Here is a 23174-nt window from a genome sequence, read left to right as displayed (position 1 = left end):
TATCTATCATCTATCTATATGTTCCTGCAGGCCCTGGGGCTTGCAGTACTGGCTGAAAACCAGCAGAGAGGTTGGCAAAGCCCAATGTCTAGGACCTGGGTTGAGGTTCTGCACCGCACCAAAAGCTCCTATTAGCAGTAAGCAGGCAAACTGTGGCTGTTCTCCTTGCTTTTGGAAACAGATTATTGAACGTCTTCTTTGTAATTCTTTTTTGCTTCATCCCTGCCAACTGCCATTTAATGCTGCTGGGTAAAAAATAAAGCATCACTGCCACATTAAGGGCAGGTGATAGCCCTACTCTCCGTGAATTTCTTAGTTAGATTTTTCATTCACTCTAAACAAAGAAGCCCAAATGGTGGATATATGCATTCAATACAATTTGAAATACAATTCAATCTTCCCAGAAGAAAATCAAGCAAATCCAGGCAGCGTGCGGATCCAGACCTCTTACTTAGGTTGCCTTAAAATTTTGCTCTTAAAACTTGCTCTGAAGTATTTTGCAAAATCCATCAGTTCTAACCCTTACCTAAACGTAGCTTAAATTCATGTTTAAATGACTGCTGAGAAAACAGTGAAAAAGTATGTAACCTTAATGACTACTGATCATATCGATGTGTCAAATATCCAATCATTATATCCCTTTTAAAATTATATTTATTAAAAAGTACTGCAGAATGAATTGACTACAGTCCTACGTATAGTCCTCCAGATCTGTCACTAGCACTGTGAAACAATCTTTCAAATTTGAACCAGTCAATTTCACAATGCCCCACTTCAAGTTCAAGTTTTTTTTAGTACAAAACAGCTGCCACACATTCAAAGTGGACTGTCTTGATTATGTCTTAAATATTTTGCGCTTGAAACATCTCTCCTCGGCATCTGAAACATTGTGTTTCAAGCACAAACTGATTCCAAAATTGCTGAAACAGCACGTACCAAGCTCAGGGCAGAGCATTTCAAATTTGAAACATTTTTTTCTCTCTCTCTAACCACGCAATCTCTCCCTTTAGAAAACACAACTCTCTGTTATCATCACATTAACGTTCTTTTTATTAGTGGAGCATCAAGTTCTCTACATTTCTCCCAGCCCATCAGCTCTACACCTACTATGTGGCAAGGGTAAAGTGACATCCATAGAGAAGCAACTATTGTTATGCCCTGTTGAAAGAAAAATCTATCCTGAATATATCTGATTCAGAAATGATTGGAGGAATCATCCCTCTACCATCATCTTTTCAGTTCTTATGTTAGCTGCTCCTAAGGAAAAGATACAAATGCACCTATAATAAAGAAGCTATGAAAACTGTGGCAGGAAGACAACTGTTTAATGGCTTTTAAACATCACTTTGGATGAAAAAGACACTTCCTTCTTCAATTTCTTTCTTTGTTTACCACTTCATTATAAAGTAGGGGTCCATAAAACACTAATTTTATGCCCTACCTCTCCAAAATATCATTTCAGACACCTGAAGGCCCATCTGAAGAACAGATCAGGATTTATCTGTAAGGTCACCAGTCTATCCTAAACAGTACTAACCTTCAGAAAACAAAGCAGGAATTCAAACATTTTCTCTTATGAAAACTGTGGAGCTATTTGAAACCCAAAGACTGAAATGCTTATGTCTATATATGAGTGCATTCAGTCACTAACTTACAGCTACAAGTATGTTTCTTTGAAAGAATTGCTATCTGTTTGTCACTAGCTGAGAATGAAAGAAGCATATTCTGTAGTTTACTTATAAATTGTGTGATATGTTATCATATCCTAAAGTCAAAATACAGTACAGAGTTTCCATATCCCATTTTTCCCTGTTTATATTTCCTATTACTATGAGTAAAGCAACACCAAGTAGATCTGAAATATGGGAGCTGCTCCTGGTTTCAACATATTTTTTGTTGAGGGAGGCAGTTTAAGAATAGAGAATATTTTTTTATTTATTTTTGGCACCAACCTGTATCTGGCTGACTTGTGCATATTTGCACAAAATGGCACACTTTAAGTAGTGATCAATAGATTTTCGATCACATTTGATGCAGACACCTTTCAGAAAGGGAGCTCTTACCTAAGCCATGTCTATGAGTAGACATTGGAGGCAAGACCGTCCACGCCTTGGTCTTTGGATTGTAACATTCAACAGTGTTTAATGTCTTTAAGCCATCCCGGCCTCCAATAACAAACAGCTTGTCTTCAATAACAGCCACACCAAACTGTAGCCTTCTCCCATTCATTACTCCAGCCTGGATCCATATATTGGTCCTAAGATCATACTTCTCGATGGTTGTAGCACCTGCTGAGAAACATCAATAACGAAATTAGTGAGAGCACAGAATTACTCACTTGATTTATAGGAAAAAAATGCAATTAAAAAAAAGGCCCCCTTTTTAAAAGCAAACAACCTCACCCCCCATTATATACGAGAAAACACATTTAGAATTTAATTTTTCTTTTCACTGGAATAAAAACAAAAGCCCAACAATCTTGGCAAATTTACAAATCCTTGAATCCAGTTATTAAGAAAGAGTACATCTGTGTAAATTCCATAGTTCCTCCACAGCAGTTTCAGATTTTACTTCCCTATTATTTTGGCAGCTGATCACACAGTAATCCCAGGGGAAAAAAATAATTATTTTTAATTTCAGATGAGAGAATTCACACCCTTTAAAGCCATTTATTACTACATATTCTGTTTCTTGGTCTGAATTTCTCCCACTCCTAGTTGGATCCACATATTTTGAGGCTTGGATTTCAAGATTCCTCTTTATATATTTTCTATCAGGGTGCATGTTTGTGTCTTCAGAAGCATTTCTCACCAACAAGATGCAGAACGAAAGCCATGCTTCAGCATCGACCTTGCCTCACATGCATCACACAATCCTCATATGGGAAGAGGTCTTTTTGGCCATGAAGTCCAACTTCTCCTTGGTGTAGGAATCCAGATTAAAGCATCCTGGACATTTGCTTGAAGAACACACCACAGATCTGGGTCACTGATATCCCCCTTGAACTGATCTTATTCTTATGATAGAAGGTTATAAGTAGTGGCCTGAGCAAATTTACAACCTTAATCAACAGAATACAAAACAATGCATTTCCGTGTTTGTGGTAAGCCTTTCTAAAAGAGCAGAATTCAGAAACAGAGAACAGCACATTCATTATAGTCTGCAATTAAGTATTTCAATCTATTTCGATAAAATGGGGAAAAACATTATGCTGCTTCTGTAAAAGAGTGTTTCAAAATAAAAGTTCTATAAAAATTAAATAGCTACTCTCCTAACTGAAGGAGACAAAAAAACCCATTAAACTTTGTTAAAAATAAAGTGCTTAATAATAATAAAAACGGTTGTATAATTTGAATTCTATCTGAATCTCAGTTTAACAGAACGATAATAATGTAGATGCCCAACCTGAGATATTAAATTCTCTTCTAATTTGCTGTTCAGCTACAAGAAATATGAACTAATGTCTGCATTCAATTATATTTAAATGCCTTTTCCCCCCATAGTTGTTAATTCAGAACTAGAACGTATATAAATGAATTAACTCCCTAATTAAAGTGAACCAAATGCAACATTCTTTGTCTAGCTTTTATTCATACTGTATTACCAAGCACGCTGCTTGAAAATATAATGGACTCTGCCAACTTACAGAAGTAGCTGTTTGGATTTAACAGTTTCAGTGACCCTATTCACTTCATCCCACACCTAAAGTAATATCTTGTAGTTACTGTATAACTTGGCTAATGCATTTTAACAGTTTTAGAACTAATTTTGCATTATAGGTTACACATTTGGCACAAAATCTTTTAGAATTTGATTTATAACTATATATGTCTTGTTCCTTTTGACTCACTATACTAGAAAAGAGAACAGGATTAAAAAAAAAAAAAAAGTAAACAGTGCTGTCCCTGAATTGATAGTTGATCCTTTGGTAATCTGAAGGCTGTCTTTGTGCATTTGTGAACTTGCTTCTTAACTTACGTTTGACGAGAGGTTTTTCTTTTATTGGACATTTTGATTTCAACCAAGCAATCTGGCCTGTTCAACACTGTTTAGCTCTGTCACTCACACATCCTCCTGAAAAGTATTTTTTAATGTAAGTCTATAACTGTTACTCTAATTGAAAATTTTAGAAATTAGAGTTGCATTCAAATTTTACATAGATGTAGTTCAAAGGGAGCTGGAAATTTCTATTTTATAAGCATTGGATTAAATCAAGTATTCCTAAAATATTTTTTTGCAAAAGTAGGTAGGATTAGAAAATATGTCTTTATAGAACTCTTTAATTAACTATATCCTTCCATGGACCAGATAAACAAATAGTTTATGTGATTGTCGGTGAGTTTGTTCTTAATTGTTTGCACAGATTTCACCATATTATAAATTGTTTTTCTAAGGTAGGACTGCATAGTTTATAGGCTCCAGAATAAAGGCTATTTGACTGTCTGATATTTGATTGTAGAATAAACCACATGTCATGTTCATTTCCCTGAAGTTAAATGAAGACCAATTGCTACAAGTTTGAACATCTCTGGGGAGAAAAAAGGCAGAATAAATATTCTTATTCTTTCTGCTGCCCAGGTTATGTTCTGTCTTCTAATGAAATTCTCCTTGATATCTGTGTCAATAACCGGTTCAATCACATTTGTTCCACTTCAATAGATTTATTTTTATTTCAACACATAGGGTTGCAGGCCAAGGTCGTCAGCTGACACCTACTTGAAGCAATGTCACTAAATCTTGAGCAAAATGGTCAAGGACTATGTCAGCAGCAGCCTTAACAGGAGCAGAATCAGTCAAAAGAACTTCAGAAGAAAAATGATTAACAGGCTTATTGCAATCACAAGATAACCACAAAGAGGTTTCAACATTAACACATTCTTTATAACCTTGGGCTCAGACTTAGTCATACTAAGTTAATCATGTCTGGTTTAAGTCCCACTGACTTCAGTAAATCTACTCGAAGTACAATAAATTTAGATCTATCTCATAGGTTCTTCTTTCCCTAAAGCCAAATAGGGTAGCATTAATTTACCACTATGCTAGTAAACTCAAGTTCTAATAATGTAGGTATACAAACAATGTACATAATGTATGCAAATATCATGTTGCTTGGTATTTAAAACTACAGTATATATGCTGATGGGCATTTAAACATTATAAAGCAGAGTATAATAATGCTTAATACATGATATATTACTTTTAGTAATCTGTCAAAGTATTTTGTTATGAATATTGGTTTGAAATAAATCAGCTCTTCAACTAAGGGAAGCATTCTAAGCAGTTCAGGTTTTACTCTATATTAGAGCTATGAGATATGAGTCAATAGCATTCAGTTGTCACTATTAATACCTTTCCCAAATAGAACCTAAGCTGGAAAATGCTGCTGGAGTTACAAAGCCTTGAAATTATCAGCAAAATATCTCCTAGGAAACTTACAGAGAACAATCATTTTGTTCCAAAGGTTTAAGAGTGGGCTTCACATCGTTATTAAATAAATTTATGCTGAGAAAAATAGAAAGCATTATTTACAAAATGGAATAAAGTGTCACTTTCTAAATAATGAATTGGAATTGCAGAAAGTCTTAAATTAAAATGCCTTGGATACTATTCCTAATTTAAAGGTTTTTCCTGGCTAACAACCCCCCGGCTCCCTGAAGAGATTTTTACAGGCTATTACAGGCTATTTCGCATCCCCCCCTCCCCCTGCTACTCTCTCTGCTTCTTTTTCCTGTTTCTGCAACAACTCAGTTTCCAAGGCTCTTGCTGAGGCATCCTTTGCTCATCTTTTTCATGAAACCTTGAATACTGATGCCCATTAAGGACAATTAAGATTGGAAAGGAATATTTCTTAATGGGTTCCAAATGAAAAAGGCATGAGCAAAATTTTCGGGGTGAAGAAGTTCACGGCACTCGCTTGCTGATTGAGTCAGGTACCTGAGTGTGCAACTAAATCATCACAGCAATGTCTAATTCTTATTTTTCTTTAAAACAGATATTTTTTTTGGATTTAAGACCCTACGAAGATTCCAATTAGGGAATTATCTTCTCCATACCCCCGCTCTGTACAACTTTGGATGGATGTAGAAGCTTTTCTTTCATGAAGCAGAAGAGGTTGTGAGCAGCTGCTGAGAATGGCCGTAGGGCTGTTTCGTTGTCCATCTTATCAGCTTAAGATGTTATAACTGTGAAAGCCCTATCTTTATTAAAATTGTAAATATATCCTGGTGGCTATTGCTTTTCTTGCTGTTGTCTAATTTTAATTGCTCTTTAGATTTTATTATTGTTATTTTTCTTTATGGTGGTTGGACGATCCCCCAAAGGAATGTGTGTTGTAAATAAATGTTTAATATCTCCTAAACTATTTGCACCATGCTGTCCTTTATCCAGAACACATCCATTTCATATGTATCAAAGCCTAATCCTAACACAACTACTTTTTTTTCTGGATGGGTCAGTGTTTTGACTGCACTTTTCACCCCAAATTCCATACTGCTTTTTGTTCATAAAATCTACCAGTTCTGGTCCAGATTTTTTTTTTTCCAGCAAGTTTTATCAAAGTTCAAAGCTTTTTTTTTTTTTTTTCCAAACTCTCCTCTCTTGGGACAGATTGGATTATCTCCCAAAGTTCCTGGTAAAGTTTTGCATAACTCCATTTACTTCTTGGTTAGAAAAATACCTATTTTTATTATTATTATTATTATTATTATTATTATTATTATTATTATTATTATTATTTATTTTTATTATGAGCTTATTCAGGGGTTCTTCAGAGTGGTTTTAATTCTTTCACGCCTTTGAAGCAGTTCTAGGACACCACGCTGGATCTCTCTTGGTCTCTGTTTTTCAGGCCATAAGCATATCAGGATTCCATTCCAAGGAGTTAAAAAAAGAATGCCAAATTTAAAAAGGGAAGTATATTTTGCTCTCCAATAATCACTTTTGATCCATGAGGTACAGATTGTCTTTAAAAATGTCACTAGTTTTACCTACTAGCCCGGATACCCATTCCAAGAATGCATATAGCCTCAAGGACCATTTCTTCTCTGTGTACATAGAGCAAAAGAACAGAAGTGCGTTATTAATGTTTACGTAACTGTTAATTTTTTATCAGTGTGAAAGCAGATTGTTGATTTCTTTCTGTCTAAAAGTAATTATTGGTCTCACGTATAAAAGCTAGGATGTTGCAAATACATTAGCAACTACTGTTTGGCAGTTTTCCCAGATCATCAGCAGACTCAAAGACCATACGGGTTCACGAAAATATTCATTCCAAAACAACGTTAAAAAGTTTTCAATTTTCAGAGGACACATAGTACAAATGTGAAGGAACAGGTCAACCCCCCCCAAATGGAAACCACATACATTCTTAAAGAAGAACATTTGGAAAAATAAGTAAATTAACTGAACGGGTTATAGTGCAATAAAAATCAAATGTTCATTTTTTTTTTATGAGCTCAATGGACACAAGTTTGTCACACACAGGCTTATAAGAATAAATTTTAAAAATGCAATTTTAATTATTGTAAATTTATTTAATCAATTAATTAATTAAACTATTGTAAAGGAAATCTAATATATGTAAATTACAGTGCAATCATAAACTGAAGACCCACTGTCTAGAAGGACTAGATGTTTGTGGAGTGCTTCTTCTGACATTCAAACGAGAGAGGACAGTTATGCCTCTGAAAATTGTTTAACAATCTACAGGCAGTGCTTGCTTAATGACCACAATCGGGACCAGAATTTTGGTTGCTAAGCAGAGTGGTCATTAAACGAATGTGACCCAACTTTATGACCTTTTTTGAAGTGGCTGTTAAGTGAATCAGCGAGCATTAAGCAAACCACATGGTTGTTAAGCCAGTCACACAGTTCCCCATTGATTTTGCTTGCCAGAAGCTGGCCAGGAAGGTCGAAAATGGTGATCACATGACCATGGGACACTGTGATGGTCATAAATGCAAACTGGTTGCCAAGCGCCCAAATCATGATCATGTGACTATGGGGACTCTGCAACAGTTGTGAGGACCAGTTGTAAGTTGTTTTTTTTAGCACCATCATAAGTCTGAGCCATCACTAAACAAATTATTGTTAAGTGAGGACTACCTATATATGATTGTGAAGTTTGTGTGTTATATAGGGTAAAGGTAAAGGTTTCCCTTGACATTAAGGCCAGCCGTGTCCGACTCTAGGGGGTGGTGCTCATCTCCGTTTCAAAGCCGAAGTGCCGGCGCTTGTCCGTAGACACTTCCCTGGTCATGTGGCCGGCATGACTACACGGAATGCCGTTACCTGCCCGCCAAAGCGGTACCTATTAATCTACTCACATTTGCATGCTTTCGAACTGCTAGGTTGGCAGGAGTTATATATGTGTATATATATATATGTTTGTGTGTGTGTGTGTGTTACATACTTTTATTTAAATGTTCCATGATTTAGCTCTTCCTACAGGAATTCCAGGACAGCTCCAGCTTGGATTACTGCCCAAGTGGGTTGCTTCACTCAGTTCTGGCTCAGCCAAGCGTGTTCTTCTTTCCATCTTCTGAGCAACAGTTGGTCACTGGCTTCACAATGGCAGGTGGGCCTGGGCAATCAAAGTCCTGCCCTTCTTACACGCATGCAACATGTGCAACATGCATTAAAGAGGGCGGGGCTTTGGCTGCACAGACACACCCATATTTGGATGCTAGTGGCTGTCACTGCAGATGTCATTGGTAAATACTTCAGATTTCTGTGGCCCAACAAATAACCTGTGGTATATTTATTCTGCCTTTCTGCCCTCCATCAGCCAGAAACTATTTTTGACAAGCTACAAATCTAGATGAGACAAAATTACCGAACAAATAAGCTGAAGAACTTGGTCAAAGGGAACATTTTGTTCAAATAACAACCAGGAGATCTAAAAGAAAGCAACAGGAGATGAGCAGCATTTATTTTCCCTTCCATCAACCTGCCCCAAGTGTCTAAAACACTAAAGCACCACAAGATATAGACTATTATCCACTCAACACATAGAAATAAACTTCAGGCTATGTATTTGTTATTACTTACATCACTGAAGAACGGTTCAGAGTAATTTACAATAAAACCATTTAAAAGAGGAATTTTATTTTTACAAAATGAACCAAAACAAAACTGATTGAACATGTACATTGAAATAAACCACAGAACTCTCAAAAGTCAAAAATCACCATTAATCAGTAAAGGTGTAGTGCAACAGTGTAATTTTTCACAGCCAATTAAAGGCCAGTAATGTCAACACCATTTAATCTCCCTTCCTGGGAAGAGATTTCCCAAACCAGTGTATTGATATAGAGAAAGCTTTATCTGAAGTTACCACCAATCTCACCAAACAGGCTCACCTAGAAGGAATCATTCTTCAGACAAGTAAAAATCAGCACTTGTGCTGAAGTCAGAATGTAGACACAGAAAGACCACGTCATTTTACAGAACCTGTAATTTATGGACTGATTTGTTCCAAAACTCTTTGGCAAGTTATTGCAATTGAAATGTGAGACGCATAAGGCATGGATCATGTTAGCCATAAGCAACTTCTTTGGAGAGAAAAAAGGCAAACTTGAGTAAACATACTCTTAGACATCACTGTTGGAACCCAGATTACCCTTACTTGTTCATTGCAGACCCATATGCAGCAAGGTCCAATTTGAGGAGGTGGTTTTCTGATCATCAAGTCTTCTTATTCATTTTAGCTGCCCATGTTGTCCTTGACCATGTTCATACAATGAACCAAGTTTTAAAACTTCCTTGACATCAGCGAAGAAAGAGAGAAGAATTTGCTGCCATTAACAGAATCATAAAACCCAACCCTCGGTTTCCAGAGGACCTCACCTGTGCAGCCCTAAACACCAAGGATGATCTATTGTTTTGTGAGCAGGCAGGACCATAGGTTTTGCTCAGTTGCTCTTAGCAGATGGTGAGAGGCAGGGAGGAAAAGATTCCTATCAAGGCCTTTTGAGAATACCCAGCCCCAAAAGAGTAGAGCTGCTGGAGCAGAAAGTTTCTTACTCCCACGCTATGTCGCATCCCCGAAGGACACTGTCAGGCTCCCATTAAGGCAGGACAATCTCAGAGCAGAAAAGCAGAGAATGTAACAGCCATCAGAAAATGCAAATGAGAAAAGGAAGGCTACAGCATTACTACAAAGGTTCAAGCAAGGGAGGAGACCACACTCATTTTAAAGTAGGAGTGGAGTTAAATTCTGCACCTGCTATTTTCTTATTTAGTAACTGTTGTTTGTCTCTTATACTGACCATTCCTGAATTCCAATAAAGATTTAGTTCCTAGCCAAGTTTGTCCAGGGACCATCAGCTAAGCTTTTATCGGTCTGCAGATATCACAAATAAATAGATGCCTACGTAGGTCTTCCACCAAGATGAACAAAGCTGTTTTTGACTCAAAACCTAGCCCAGACTGAAAATGATCCAGATAATCCATTTCAACTGCAAAAAAGTGAGACTGTGATGCTACTGCTTGCTCAGGACTTTACTTTCTCCTGCTCCCATGAAACTAGGAATCTGGACAAAATTACAAAGTTGGTTGGATTGAGTAAGAATTGGCTATGTTGCCTTGTTAACTTGTAAGGCATGGATTAGTCCCATAGTTTAATACAGTTTTCAAACTCCTCAGACAGTTAGGAAATGCAACATTGATTTTAATATATTTGTCATTACTGCCGCATTTCCACCGAAATAGATTATCTATTTTACAGAAAGTCAGTAACTCAGTTCCTGTAGCCTAGGCTTGGGACTGGATTTCATTCTAGAGAACATCTAATAAGATGGACAAATTCAAGATGTCTACTGGGGAATGATGTGCATAAAGAAGCATCTATGCCTCCCCAAAAAGAGGTTGGGGACACATCTGCATATTTCCCAGCACCCCTATGGTTATCATGGGGATACTATGGCTAGTCATACCAGAAACATTTAAAAATGGGTAAATAGCTACTACATGAAAGAAAAGTAACTCTTTTCCCACGGTCTATCTAGAAAACAACTATTAACTAGTACCTTTATTGTTGTCCATTCCCCCAACAGCATACAAACTCCCAACGGTAGATTTCCTCGGCTTTGTTCTTGGACTTTGCATAAGAGTTCGTCTTTCTGGCAAAAGATGGTATTTCATGGCTTCCAGAATCAGCTTCTGACATTCCAAGTCATCTTTAAAAAGTGCATGGTTTTCTAGGTCAGCTAAAATCTGTAAATTATATGAGTTGTGATTTAGTAATCTCATCCTACTTCTTATGGCCTGATCCTCAGTTCCACTTGCACAAGCTTCAGCAAGGTAGAAGTCTTGGGCTTGCAGATGACTCTGAGGAGACCTTTTTTAGTAAATAAAAAGACAGAAATAAATTCACAAGAGTGGCGATCGAGATTAACAGGCAACAAGATGACTTGGAACACTAATCATTGAAACGGCTGCATGCCTGAATAAGATTAGCATTGTGGGAAGAGGGGACAGATTGACACTTCTGTGCACAGAGACACATCCTTTTCAAGAGGAAGACTTGGTGCTTGAATGTTAACCCTCCTTTTACTTTTTTTCGAGAAATTCCACTCAATTCCAGCATTTGAACAATTGATATTTCCCTCTTCCCAATGTAAAGATGTTTGGGTGACTTCCCTAAATGGTGGCATGTGATGAGATCCTAATAAATCCAATGGAAATAACTTTATCCTGGCATGAACAGGAAGCAGAAAGTGAAACCAAGGAGACTTGGTAGTCATGCTATGACAAGCAATAGTACCATCCCAATATACTGTACAGGTAGTCCTTGCTTAACGACCACAATTGGGACCAGAATTTCAGTTGCTAAGTAAAGCGGTCATGAAATGAATCCAACCCAAATTTACGACCTTTTTTGTGGTGGCTGTTAAGCGACCCACGTGGTTGTTAAGTGAATCATGCAGTTCCCCATTGATTTTGCTTGCCAGAAGCCAGCTGGAAGGTCAAAAATGGCGACCACATGACCACAGGGCACTGCGATGATCATAAATGCAAACTGGTTGCCAAGTGTCCAACTCATGTCATGGTTGTAAGTGTGAGGACCGGTCATAAGTCGGTTTTGTCAGTGCCGTCATAAGTCCAAACTGTCACTAAATGAATGGTTCTTAAGCGAGGACTACCTGTAGACCGTTGAGCAAAGATGAAAGACATGGATAAAGAGATAGGCTACAGAATAATCAACCTAAGAAATTGCAAATTTGTATTATAAATACAAATACCATTTTGTAGCACAGGTGTCTTACAACTGAGAGTCTCCCTTTAGAACAATATTTTAGGTTACATTTTCTTTATCTTGTTTCTTATCATGGCTTCTTCAGGAAGCTTAAGATGGTGGACCCAGTGCTAACCCAGTGAATTTAAATTCAAGAGAAACCCATGAGATAGTAAAACTGAGAGGAGAGCATCTAGAACACCATTTTCAAATATAGACTGAGCATTCTATCCGATGTAACAAAGCCCTTAGATGACCCCAAGAATTAATGATTGCACCAAGATCAGAAATTCCATCTCTCAAATTCACATCCAGCTTGGATTAAAATGGTATGAATAATGTTACTTGATATATCCCAGAGATTTATCTGGGAGCTAATGTCTAATGTCAGCTTAAACAACAATAATAGCAACAAAAAAGCTTAAATATATTCTTGGATAACGGTCAAAATATATAACTAGTTTTACTGTCTAACTGGGATGAATTTAGAAATTATGGCTGTTGCTGATGCTGTAAAAATCTCCCATATAGTAAATTAACCCATAACATTGGTTCAATAAGCCTGCAAAACAAGCATTAGGCTCCTGTCCCTGTGCATTTCATCTTCCCAGAGCGTTACACAGAATAACTAAAATTTAATTAGCTGCTGCCCTTGTGCGACCATAAACTTTTCTTCCTTGCCCCGCATGCCTCCACAGGGGAATTGTTCAGAAATAAATAATCCATCTTACGTATCTGTCCCCTGACTTTCTCCGTCAAGGGAAAGGCAATATTTTCCTCTCCTTTCTCTGTAATAGCTAACCAACATATGCATGTCCTGACATCACAATTTTATATTTTTGCCAGCACAACCTACACCTGGAAGCCAATTCATATGTTATGGAAACACCCCATAAAATGTAAGGACATCTGAAAGTTGTTGTAAAAGTAACAGAAGAGGTGGCAGATAAGGCTCTCTTTATTATTTCAATCCTAGTTTAAGTTTGTAGTTTCAGCCTCAGCAACCATTATTTTATCAGTACTATTGTTAATAGAAGATGCAGGCAGGGAAAGCTATGTCTAATGTACTAACGATAGAGATGCAGGGGGGAAAAATTGCTGAGCTGAGATCCAGATATGAACTTGGGTGTGTGTGTGTGGTGGGATCATAAGCTTGACTGAAAGATTAGGTCATCTTTATAGAAACCCAAATTCAGAATAAAAACCTGAATCCAAGAAATGTTTCCTGCATCCCTTCTATTTTCCCTACTGGTTTTACTAATATCCTAAAGTTTTCAGTCTTCTGTCTTTCTGGCACTTGAAGAATGGCCATTGCTAACAGGGATAATATTAGCTTATGCTCTTAGTGGGACATGCTGCCTGGTATAATGAGAGGGTAATTTATTTGCAAATTCCCAACGTGACCAAGGAATTAACTTTAAGAATAACTTCTGACCAGCCTCTCTGTTCAGTCCAACTTACCTCAAGCTGTGGAAATACACAGGGAGGTTAGGCTGAAAGAGAGGGACTAGCCCAAAGTCACCTACTGAACTTCTGCACCTGAGGGTGAACTTGAACCTGGTTTTCCCCAGTCCTAGTTCAATGCCACACTGATGATGATGATTGATGATGATGATTGATGATGATGATTCTGAATCAACCTATTGTAAGAAAGGGAGAATCGATTAATCTAAGCAAAAGTCTCCAATAATCTTTGAACAAAAGATTTATTATGCAAGTCACTTCACCAATCTGGAAATACACACACAGCCACACTCAGGTAGAAAATTAACCATCCTTCATTGCTATCAGAAACAACAACTATCTCCCCCAAATCTGCCACCAGTCAAAACTCCCAAAATGTAACTTAATTCATTGCCTACATTCCTACTGATGATACACAGGTATGAGGGGAAACAATGCACTGGAGGAAGACTGACATTTTCAGTAGAAAGGCATGATAACCAAATGGCATCATCATAGCAACAATTGAACTAGTTATAGGAAAAATAGTTTTGCCTCAGTCCAATCTTAATTTTCAACTCAAATTCTAAAAATTGAGGCATTTGAGTTGTATTCTTTCAGATATCAAATAACTTACAATGAGTTCACTTGAAGGCATTTTGCTCACAAAGAAGACAACACTGAAACACAAGTTCAACAAGATTACCTCGTTGTTCAAAATGTTGTCTGAATAAAGGTAACATTATTACACACAAAACATTTCTTTAAAAGTTAATGGTGAAAAGCGGGCTCTGTGGACAGTATTTACTTTAAGCTTCATGTGTTAAAAATGCCATTAAAATCCTTCCTATCCAGGCAGGAACTCAGCTATTAAAAATTGGTCAGTGGCAAATGACTTTAAAAGACATGCACAACACAAACAGGGAATCAGGATCAGCTGTAGCTCCTTGATGTGAATAAAATAATAATTTGTGTTTCTTACTGCATAACGTGTGAAACATTCCACAAAGCTTAGCCAGCCAAGGAGTGGAATTATCTACAACTCACGGTTAAGTAAACAGAGGTACTTATGGGGCAGGATTTCAAGATCAATCCCACAGAGCTAACCAGGAATTTAGTAAATCACAAGGAAATATGCAGGTGCTGAGATGTCCCTGAGAGGCATCATCGTTCCTGTGTGGCTTTATCAGTCCACAGTCACTGAACTCTTTCCCATCTAAACAGCAGGACACAGGCTGGAAAGTAGAAAAAAACTGATGTTCCGTTATGGACAGAGTATCGCCCAAACCCTGCTGATATTTTAAGAACCTATGATCATTTTATGTACATAGATTATCCCAACTGCAACACTTTCGTGTTTTACATTCAACTTACTGCTGTTCCAAAATTTAATAAAGGAATGCCATTATTTTAAAAAATAATATGACATTTTCCTTTCCAGTATGTTCCATAGGGTCCCATCATATGCTGTGCTGGATATAAAGTAGTTTCTTCAATTTAAACTACAATTTAAGCATTTAAATTTCTTTGGAATGAAATCTTGATTACCACTTTATGCGTTCCCATCCCCAGACTAATACAGATCTTTGGTCTCTGCTAACTAAGAACTTCAAAAGAACTTTATGTTTCTGAAAGAGAATTTTATTACATGGCACAAGCAATGATACTAGAAAGAGGGTGAGAAATCTAATTAAGTTACTAGTTTCTAGACTCAAACAAGTTAAGCAATCAAATGTTGCACCATGTATCCACTATGTAAATGGGAATGTACATACATTCCAGAGTCAATAATCAACATTGTTTTTAAAAAAGCATGAAACTAAAATACAGTTTCAGCAGCTGCAGCAGCAGAGTTTTCTATGAAGCAAGTGTTCAATGAGTAAAGGAAGATTCCATAGTTAGAGAAAAGTTGCTGCTTCCTGACCACCAAAAGCCTTCTACTATTAGTGGTGAAAGGCATTTTCTTCTGCTTCAGTCTGGATATTATACTTTTCAAAGTTTTTTTCAAATTGTGTGAAGGATCTATCTACGTATCTTGATTCACCATAAATGCAGACCCTGAAACCAGGAACTTGTGATGAAAGCAGATTATTAGCTTAGGACACCGACTCAATTCCGAAGTGCAGATATTGAAATAATTATATAATTATGATTTTACTCAATGTAACTCTGTTGTATGGCATTTATTTACTTATTTATTTATTTCAGAATGCATCAAAGAAATATCAAACTACATTTATCTCTTTTTGTTGTTCTTTATTTGTTTAGTCGCTTCCGACTCTTTGTGACTTCATGGACCAGCCCACGCCAGAGCTTCCTGTCGGTCATCAACACCCCCAGCTCCCCCAGGGACAAGTCCGTCACCTCTAGAATATCAGCCATCCACCTTGCCCTTGGTCGGCCCCTCTTCCTTTTGCCCTCCACTCTCCCTAGCATCAGCATCTTCTCCAGGGTGTCCTGTCTTCTCATGATGTGGCCAAAGTATTTCAGTTTTGCCTTTAATATCATTCCCTCAAGTGAGCAGTCTGGCTTTATTTCCTGGAGGATGGACTGGTTGGATCTTCTTGCAGTCCAAGGCACTCTCAGGATTTTCCTCCAACACCACAGTTCAAAAGCATCGATCTTCCTTCTCTCAGCCTTTCTTATGGTCCAGTACTCGCAGCCATATGTTACTACGGGGAACACCATTGTTTTAACTATGCGGACCTTTGTTGTCAGTGTGAGGTCTCTGCTCTTAACTATTTTATCGAGATTTTGTCATTGCTCTTCTCCCAAAGATTAAGCATCTTCTGATTTCCTGACTGCAGTCAGGATCTGCAGTCACCTTCGCACCTAGAAATACAAAGTCTTTCACTGCTTCTACATTTTCTCCCTCTATTTGCCAGTTATCAATCAAGCTGGTTGCCATAACCTTGGTCTTTTTGAGGTTTAGCTGCAAGCCAGCTTTTGCACTTTCTTCTTCCACCTTCATCATAAGGCTCCTCAGTTCCTCTTCGCTTTCAGCCATCAAAGTGGTATCATCTGCATATCTGAGATTGTTAATGTTTCTTCCAGCAATTTTAACTCCAGCCTTGGATTCCTCAAGCCCAGCATGTCGCATGATGTGTTCTGCATACAAGTTGAATAGGTAGGGTGAGAGTATACAGCCCTGCTGTACTCCTTTCCCAATCTTAAACCAGTCCGTTGTTCCGTGGTCTGTTCTTACTGTTGCTACTTGGTCGTTATACAGATTCTTCAGGAGGCAGACAAGATGACTTAGTATCCCCATACCACTAAGAACTTGCCACAATTTGTTATGGTCCACACAGTCAAAGGCTTTAGAATAGTCTATAAAACAGAAATAGATGTTTTTCTGAAACTCTCTGGCTTTTTCCATTATCCACCGGATATTGGCAATTTGGTCCCTAGTTCCTCTGCCTTTCTAAACCCAGCTGGTACATCTGGCAATTCTCGCTCCATGAATTGCTGAAGTCTACCTTGCAGGATCTTGAGCATTACCTTACTGGCATCTGAAATGAGTGCCACTGTTCGATAGTTTGAACATTCTTTAGTGTTTCCGTTTTTTGGTATGGGGATGTAAGTTGATTTTTTCCAGTCTGATGGCCATTCTTGTGTTTTCCAAATTTGCTGGCATATAGCATCCATTACCTTGACAGCATCATCTTGCAAGATTTTGAACAGTTCAGCTGGGATGCTGTTGTCTCCTGCTGCCTTGTTATTAGCAATGCTTCTTAAGGCCCATTCAACCTCACTCTTCAGGATGTCTGGCTCTAGTTCACTGACCACACCGTCAAAGCTATCCCCGATATTGTTATCCTTCCTATACAGGTCTTCTGTATATTCTTGCCACCTTTTCTTGATCTCTTCTTCTTCTGTTAGGTCCTTGCCATCTTTGTTTTTGATCATGCCCATTTTGGCCTGGAATTTACCTCCAATGTTTCTAATTTTCTGGAAGAGGTCTCTTGTCCTTCCTATTCTATTCTCTTCTTCCACTTCCACGCATTGCTTGTTTAAAAATCATTCCTTATCTCTTCTGGCTAACCTCTGGAATTTTGCATTTAATTGGGCATACCTCCCCCTATCACTGTTGCCTTTTGCTTTCCTTCTTTCTTGGGCTACTTCTAGTGTCTCAGCAGACAGCCATTTTGCCTTCTAGGTTTTCTCTTTCTTTGGGTTGTATTTTGTTCCCGCCTCCTGAACAATGTTGTGAACTTCTGTCCATAGTTTTTCCGGGACCCTATCTACTAAGTCCAGTCCCTTCAATAGATTCTTCACCTCCACTGCATAGTCCTTAGGAATATTAGTGAGCTCATATCTAGCTGATCTGTGGGTCTTCCCTAATCTCTTTAGTCTGATCCTAAATTGTGCAAGAAGAAGTTCGTTATCGGAACTACAGTCAGCTCCAGGTCTTGTTTTTACCAACTGTATAGATGTCCGCCACCTTTGGCTGCAAAGGATGTAGTCAATCTGATTTTGGTGTTGTCCATCTGGTGAAGTCCATGTATAAAGCCGTCTCTTAGGTTGTTGGAAGACAGTGTTTGTTATGCAGAGTGAGTTGACTTGGCAAAATTCTATCAGCCTATGTCCTGCTTCGTTTTGTTCTCCCAGGCCATGCTTACCTGTAATTCGAGGTGTCATTTGACTGCCCACCTTAGCATTCCAGTCTCCCGTGATGAAAATAACATCTCTTTTATGTGTGTTGTCCAGTAGGTGCTGCAGATCCTCATAGAACTGCTCTACTTCAGCTTCTTCAGCATCTGTGGTTGGGGCGTATATTTGGATCACTGTGATGTTAGATGGCTTGCCCTGAATTCGAACTGAGATCATTCTATCGTTTTTTGGATTGTATCCAAGCACTGCTTTAGCCACTTTACTATTAATTATGAAGGCTACTCCATTTCCTCTGTGGTCCTCTTGTCCACAGTAGTAGATCTGGTGGTCATTTGATGTGAAGTGGCCCATTCCAGTCCATTTCAGTTCACTGACGCCCAAAATGTCTATCTTTAATCTTGACATCTCACCAATAACCACATCCAATTTGCCCTGGCTCATAGATCTTACATTCCAGGTTCCAGTGGTGTGTTGATCCTTAGAACATCGGATTCGCCGTTCACCACCAGCACCGTCGGCCGCTAGCCGTCCTTTCGGCTTTGAGCTAGCTGCGTCATCATGTCTGGGGCTAGTTGAACTCATCCTCTGTTCCTTCCCAGTAGCATTTTGACCATCTTCTGACCTGGGGGTCTCATCTTCCGATGGTATACCGACATATCTCTGGTTGTACTGATCCATTTAGTTTTCACAGCAAGAATACTGGGGTGGGTTGCTATTACCTTCCCCAGGGATCACATTTAGTCTGACCTCTCTGTCATGACCTTCCCATTTTGGGTGGCCCTTCACGGTTTAGCTCATGGCATCATTGAGTTGCTCAAGCTCCAGCACCATGACAAGGTAACAATCCTTTGCTGAAGTTTATCTCTTTACACCAGACGAATTATTAAACCCATGAGAAATGAAAAGGATGCCAATTCACATTTATTACATATTCCACATTTTAATAATTCACTCTGTAATCATTTTGCTAAATCTTTAACCAAATTCATCCACTTGCAGACATAAATGTAATAATCCTGTCTTATTTAACTTCCCTCCCAGACAGAGGTGGTCCTGAAAATATCAAACATCTGAAAAATGATAGTTAGGATCTCTGCATATTCTACAGTTTAGTAACAGATGATTCTCCCAATAAAATATTGTATTGTTTTACTCATAATGATGGGTTTTAGAAAGCCAGATTACTAATTCAACAGTGGTACTGCATGTGATTTAATCTTTTGAAACAAATAATCAAAAATAAAGTGATGACAATGTATAGTTATATTTTACCCAGATTTTCATTTTAATAGGAATTTTTTTTTCAGGATAATTTTAATTTTCTTCACTTCTTTCTATCAAGGACTAGCTTCTTGATTAAAAAACTGGGATTATTAATAGTTAGGTCTAACAACCATTAGTGTCAGTAAAGGAGTGTTCTGCTTTAATTTAAGGGCATTAATGATGATCTGTCCCTAACTTGGTCCTTTAGGTCTTCCACTGGTGCACCCATCGTCACTGTAACTGAGTCCATCCCCCTTGCTCTGGCCATCCTCTTCTTCTCTTTCCTTCCACCTTTCCCAGCATCAGAGCCTTCTCCAAAGAGCTAGGTCTTCCTTTAATGTATCTGAAGTAGGATAATTTGAGCCTGGTCATTTGTGACTCAAGGGGAACTCTGGGTTGATTATTTCAATGATCCATCTGTTTGTTTTTTGGGTTGTCCATGTTATTCTCAGGAGTTTTCTTCAACACCAAAGTTCAAAAGCATCAATTGTGTTCCTATCTTGCTTCTTCAAAGTCCAACTTTTGCTTCCATCGAGTGTCACAGGTAATAGCACGGCTTGCACAGTTTTGATCTTTGTAGGTAGAGACACATCACAGCATCTGAATATCTTTTCCAAGGCCTTCATGGCTGCTCTACCATGTGCTCGTCTGCAGTGTATTTCTTGACTGCTTGTTCCTTTACTGTTGATGGTTGATTCTAATAGGCAGAAGCTCCCCACCATGTTGATATCTTCATTGCCAATTCTAAGGCTAGTTGTTCTACCTGTTGTCATTAGTTTGGTCTTCTTTATATTTAATTTTAGTCCCAGTTTTTTTATTATGCTCCTTGACTCTTATTACTAGAACTTGCAGATCCTTGCATTTTCGCCTATCATAGTGTCATCAGCATAGCAGAGGTTATTGATGTTTCTTCCTCCAATTTTAAAACCAGTTGCTTCAAAAATAAGCTCTGCAACTGAGAGAATCAAGCTGGATTCTAATGAAAAGCACTATGAGTTAGGTAAAATTGAGACTTGCCCCAGTACAAGTAGACAGAAGGCTGATGACATGGTTCAGATTATAATCTGGGGCCTTCCAGATCATGAGTTGAGGACCTGGGTTCACTATTTGAAGGGGTTCCAGTGTAAACATCTGAATGATTTCTAAGGCAATTATAGGATCAATTACTGTTAGCAACAAGAACCAAGTCAAGGTGGAAAGGGTCACTCTATCAGTGGATGTGGCAAAAGTCCTGAAGATTAGCACCATAAGTGAGCTATGAAGCACAGAATCAGGAAGTTGGAGGGATTTGTGAGGTCCTGTAGGATCCACTCCTGCATTTCTGACAGATAATCACCTTGCCTCTATTAGGATCGGGTTATGCCATTAACTGAGATGGAAGGGATCAGCAATTGGCGTCATTGATCATGCTCTTAAAACCATCCTAACTAATCAGTTTTATGCATGCTTAGTTAAAATAACTTCCAGAACTACACTCAAGCAAGTGAGAGTATCGGACTGTAGCCTACACGTGCTACCTTATGTAAACCTCCTGTGGCTCCACAGCTTTCATAACATGCAGAAGGTCCCTCCCCGCAACCACTGCAGTGGGTGGGTCTTTGTACTTGTACCAGCAAACATGGAAAGGTCCTTCCAAAGATCTTCGCTTTAAGTTCTTGGACGTGGTTTGCACAGCACTAATTTCTCATTTTAAGCAAGTCCATTAAATTCCTTCCAGAACTGTGCTGCCATACTGTTGTCTCTTATATTAAAATCCTGTTCTGTTTTAAAAAGCCAGTCAAGTTTGCTTTTAAGAAGTTGGAATTGAATTGTCCCAAGTGGACACAGACATGGCATATTTACTGCTTTTTGGTTTTGTTTTTTTCCCAAGATAGCATATTATTTTTAAAAAGGTTTTTAGAATTTTTAATTCACAACAAAGCCAATCTCATGGGAGACTCTATTCTAGACAAGATCCATGCAAGCCAATCTTTGCACAATGATTAGACATGCATTAGAAATGCAAATTACCTTTACTATCCTAATTGATCCAGTCTTACCTTAACCAATATTCTGATTTAGTTTGCTAGCTGTAAAATAAATCCAGTGTAATTATTCTTAAACCCTGCCTGAATCTATTTTAATTAAAACCTGGCACTTTTCCACTGAAAGCTTTAAGCGGTTTTATCTGGAGAAGGTTTTAAAATGTAACACTTTACATATGTAATCTCACATAAAAGTAAATCTGTTAAAATTAGAACGATAATTTATCTGGCTTAGCTTTAGGGTTTTCATTTTCACTGATCTATTTTGCATTCTGTTTTCTTACTTGTAAACAAAATATATCAAGAAGAGCCACTCTAAAGCCACATAGCAGGACTCATCAGAAAAGAAAAGAGAGAAATTAATTCCACTTTGCTCATCATAAACTGTTCTGGGGTGAGTCATGAAATGATTAGGCTGCATTGTATGGAACACTTTGCAATGTGCACTGGTGGGGATAAAGCACATCCACTACATGTGGAAATAGTCAAATTCTCCAGAAGGCTTTGTGCAGGTCTCAGTTGGACTGACTCACCAAACTACCCATTTAAACTGGATCCTGTGTGTGATTCTCACACTCCTATCACTTATTCTCCCATACCTTTCACCTCCGAGCTGTATTATTTTCTGGACTTCCTATGCTGTTTTAAACTTTTCAAATCTTATACTGTTGTAATGCTTATTTCTCATGTTTCACTTTATTGTGAGCCCCGTTTTGAATGCCTACATCAAAAAATGACATTTTATAACTATGGACATCATCTGGTTGGAATATAATACATAGGGTTATCTTACAGTCAGCATTTCAAAACAAGCTGACTTAACTCATGTTTTCTGACTACTAGGTGGAGGAATAGTTATTCCTAGTGAAAGTTATATAAAAAGCCAAATTTACTGTTTCTTCAGATTTTGTTCAATAGTTTTCAGTTCAAAAGTAGCAAAATACATGCTTATTTTAGGAAAAGTCACCTACAAATTTGCTTGCATTAGTGAAGTTACATATACTGCCCAGAGTCACAACTTGTGAAAGGGGTACCTTTAGAAATTTCTTAAGTATATAAAGTAAATAAATAAATGTGAAGTAAGATACATACAAAATACATTCAAAGGGGAAAGCAGAATATGAATATATCTGTAATAATTTTTACAGAAAATGTCTTGGTATTTTAATGGATATATGGATGTAATGAGAGCCAGTTTGGTGTAGCGGTGAAGACACTAGGCTAGAAACTGGGAGACTGTGAGTTCCTTGGGCACAAAGACAGCTGGGTGACCTTGGATGACACAAAGACAGCTGGGTGACCTTGGATGACACAAAGACAGCTGGGTGACCTTGGATGACACAAAGACAGCTGGGTGACCCTCTCAACCCTAGGAATAAGGCAATGGCAAACCACTTCTGAAAAACCTACCAAGAAAACTGCAGGGACTGGTCCAGACAGTCTCTGAGAATGAGACATGACTGAACCGATTAAAAAAAAATGGATGTAATGGATATATGGACTAATGTAAAAGAGGAAAGGAACAAAAACATTGTTCCATATATCCATAAATAAATAAATATGTACATTTCACCCTTTCTTTAAATCAATAATTTCCA

The 23174-nt window shown here is 38.0% G+C and overlaps 1 protein-coding gene across 2 annotated transcripts in view; it reads right to left on the bottom strand.

Annotated features, from left to right (window-relative positions):
• Nucleotides 1–23174, bottom strand: part of KLHL1 (kelch like family member 1) — a 116329-nt gene that overhangs the window by 20833 nt on the left and 72322 nt on the right. For both annotated transcript variants that reach the window (XM_063304542.1, XM_063304543.1), the window contains 2 exons: nt 11028–11214; nt 2064–2288 (listed from right to left, as the gene is read on the bottom strand). In XM_063304542.1, the coding sequence (XP_063160612.1) occupies nt 2064–2288; nt 11028–11214 (412 nt within the window). The remainder of the gene's footprint in view (nt 1–2063; nt 2289–11027; nt 11215–23174) is intronic.

This window comes from Candoia aspera, chromosome 5 (genome assembly GCF_035149785.1).
Source record: "Candoia aspera isolate rCanAsp1 chromosome 5, rCanAsp1.hap2, whole genome shotgun sequence".
Classification (NCBI taxonomy): Eukaryota; Metazoa; Chordata; class Lepidosauria; order Squamata; family Boidae; genus Candoia; species Candoia aspera.
Note: the sequence above shows the minus strand (reverse complement) of the source record. Positions and strands in the feature narration are given on the sequence as shown.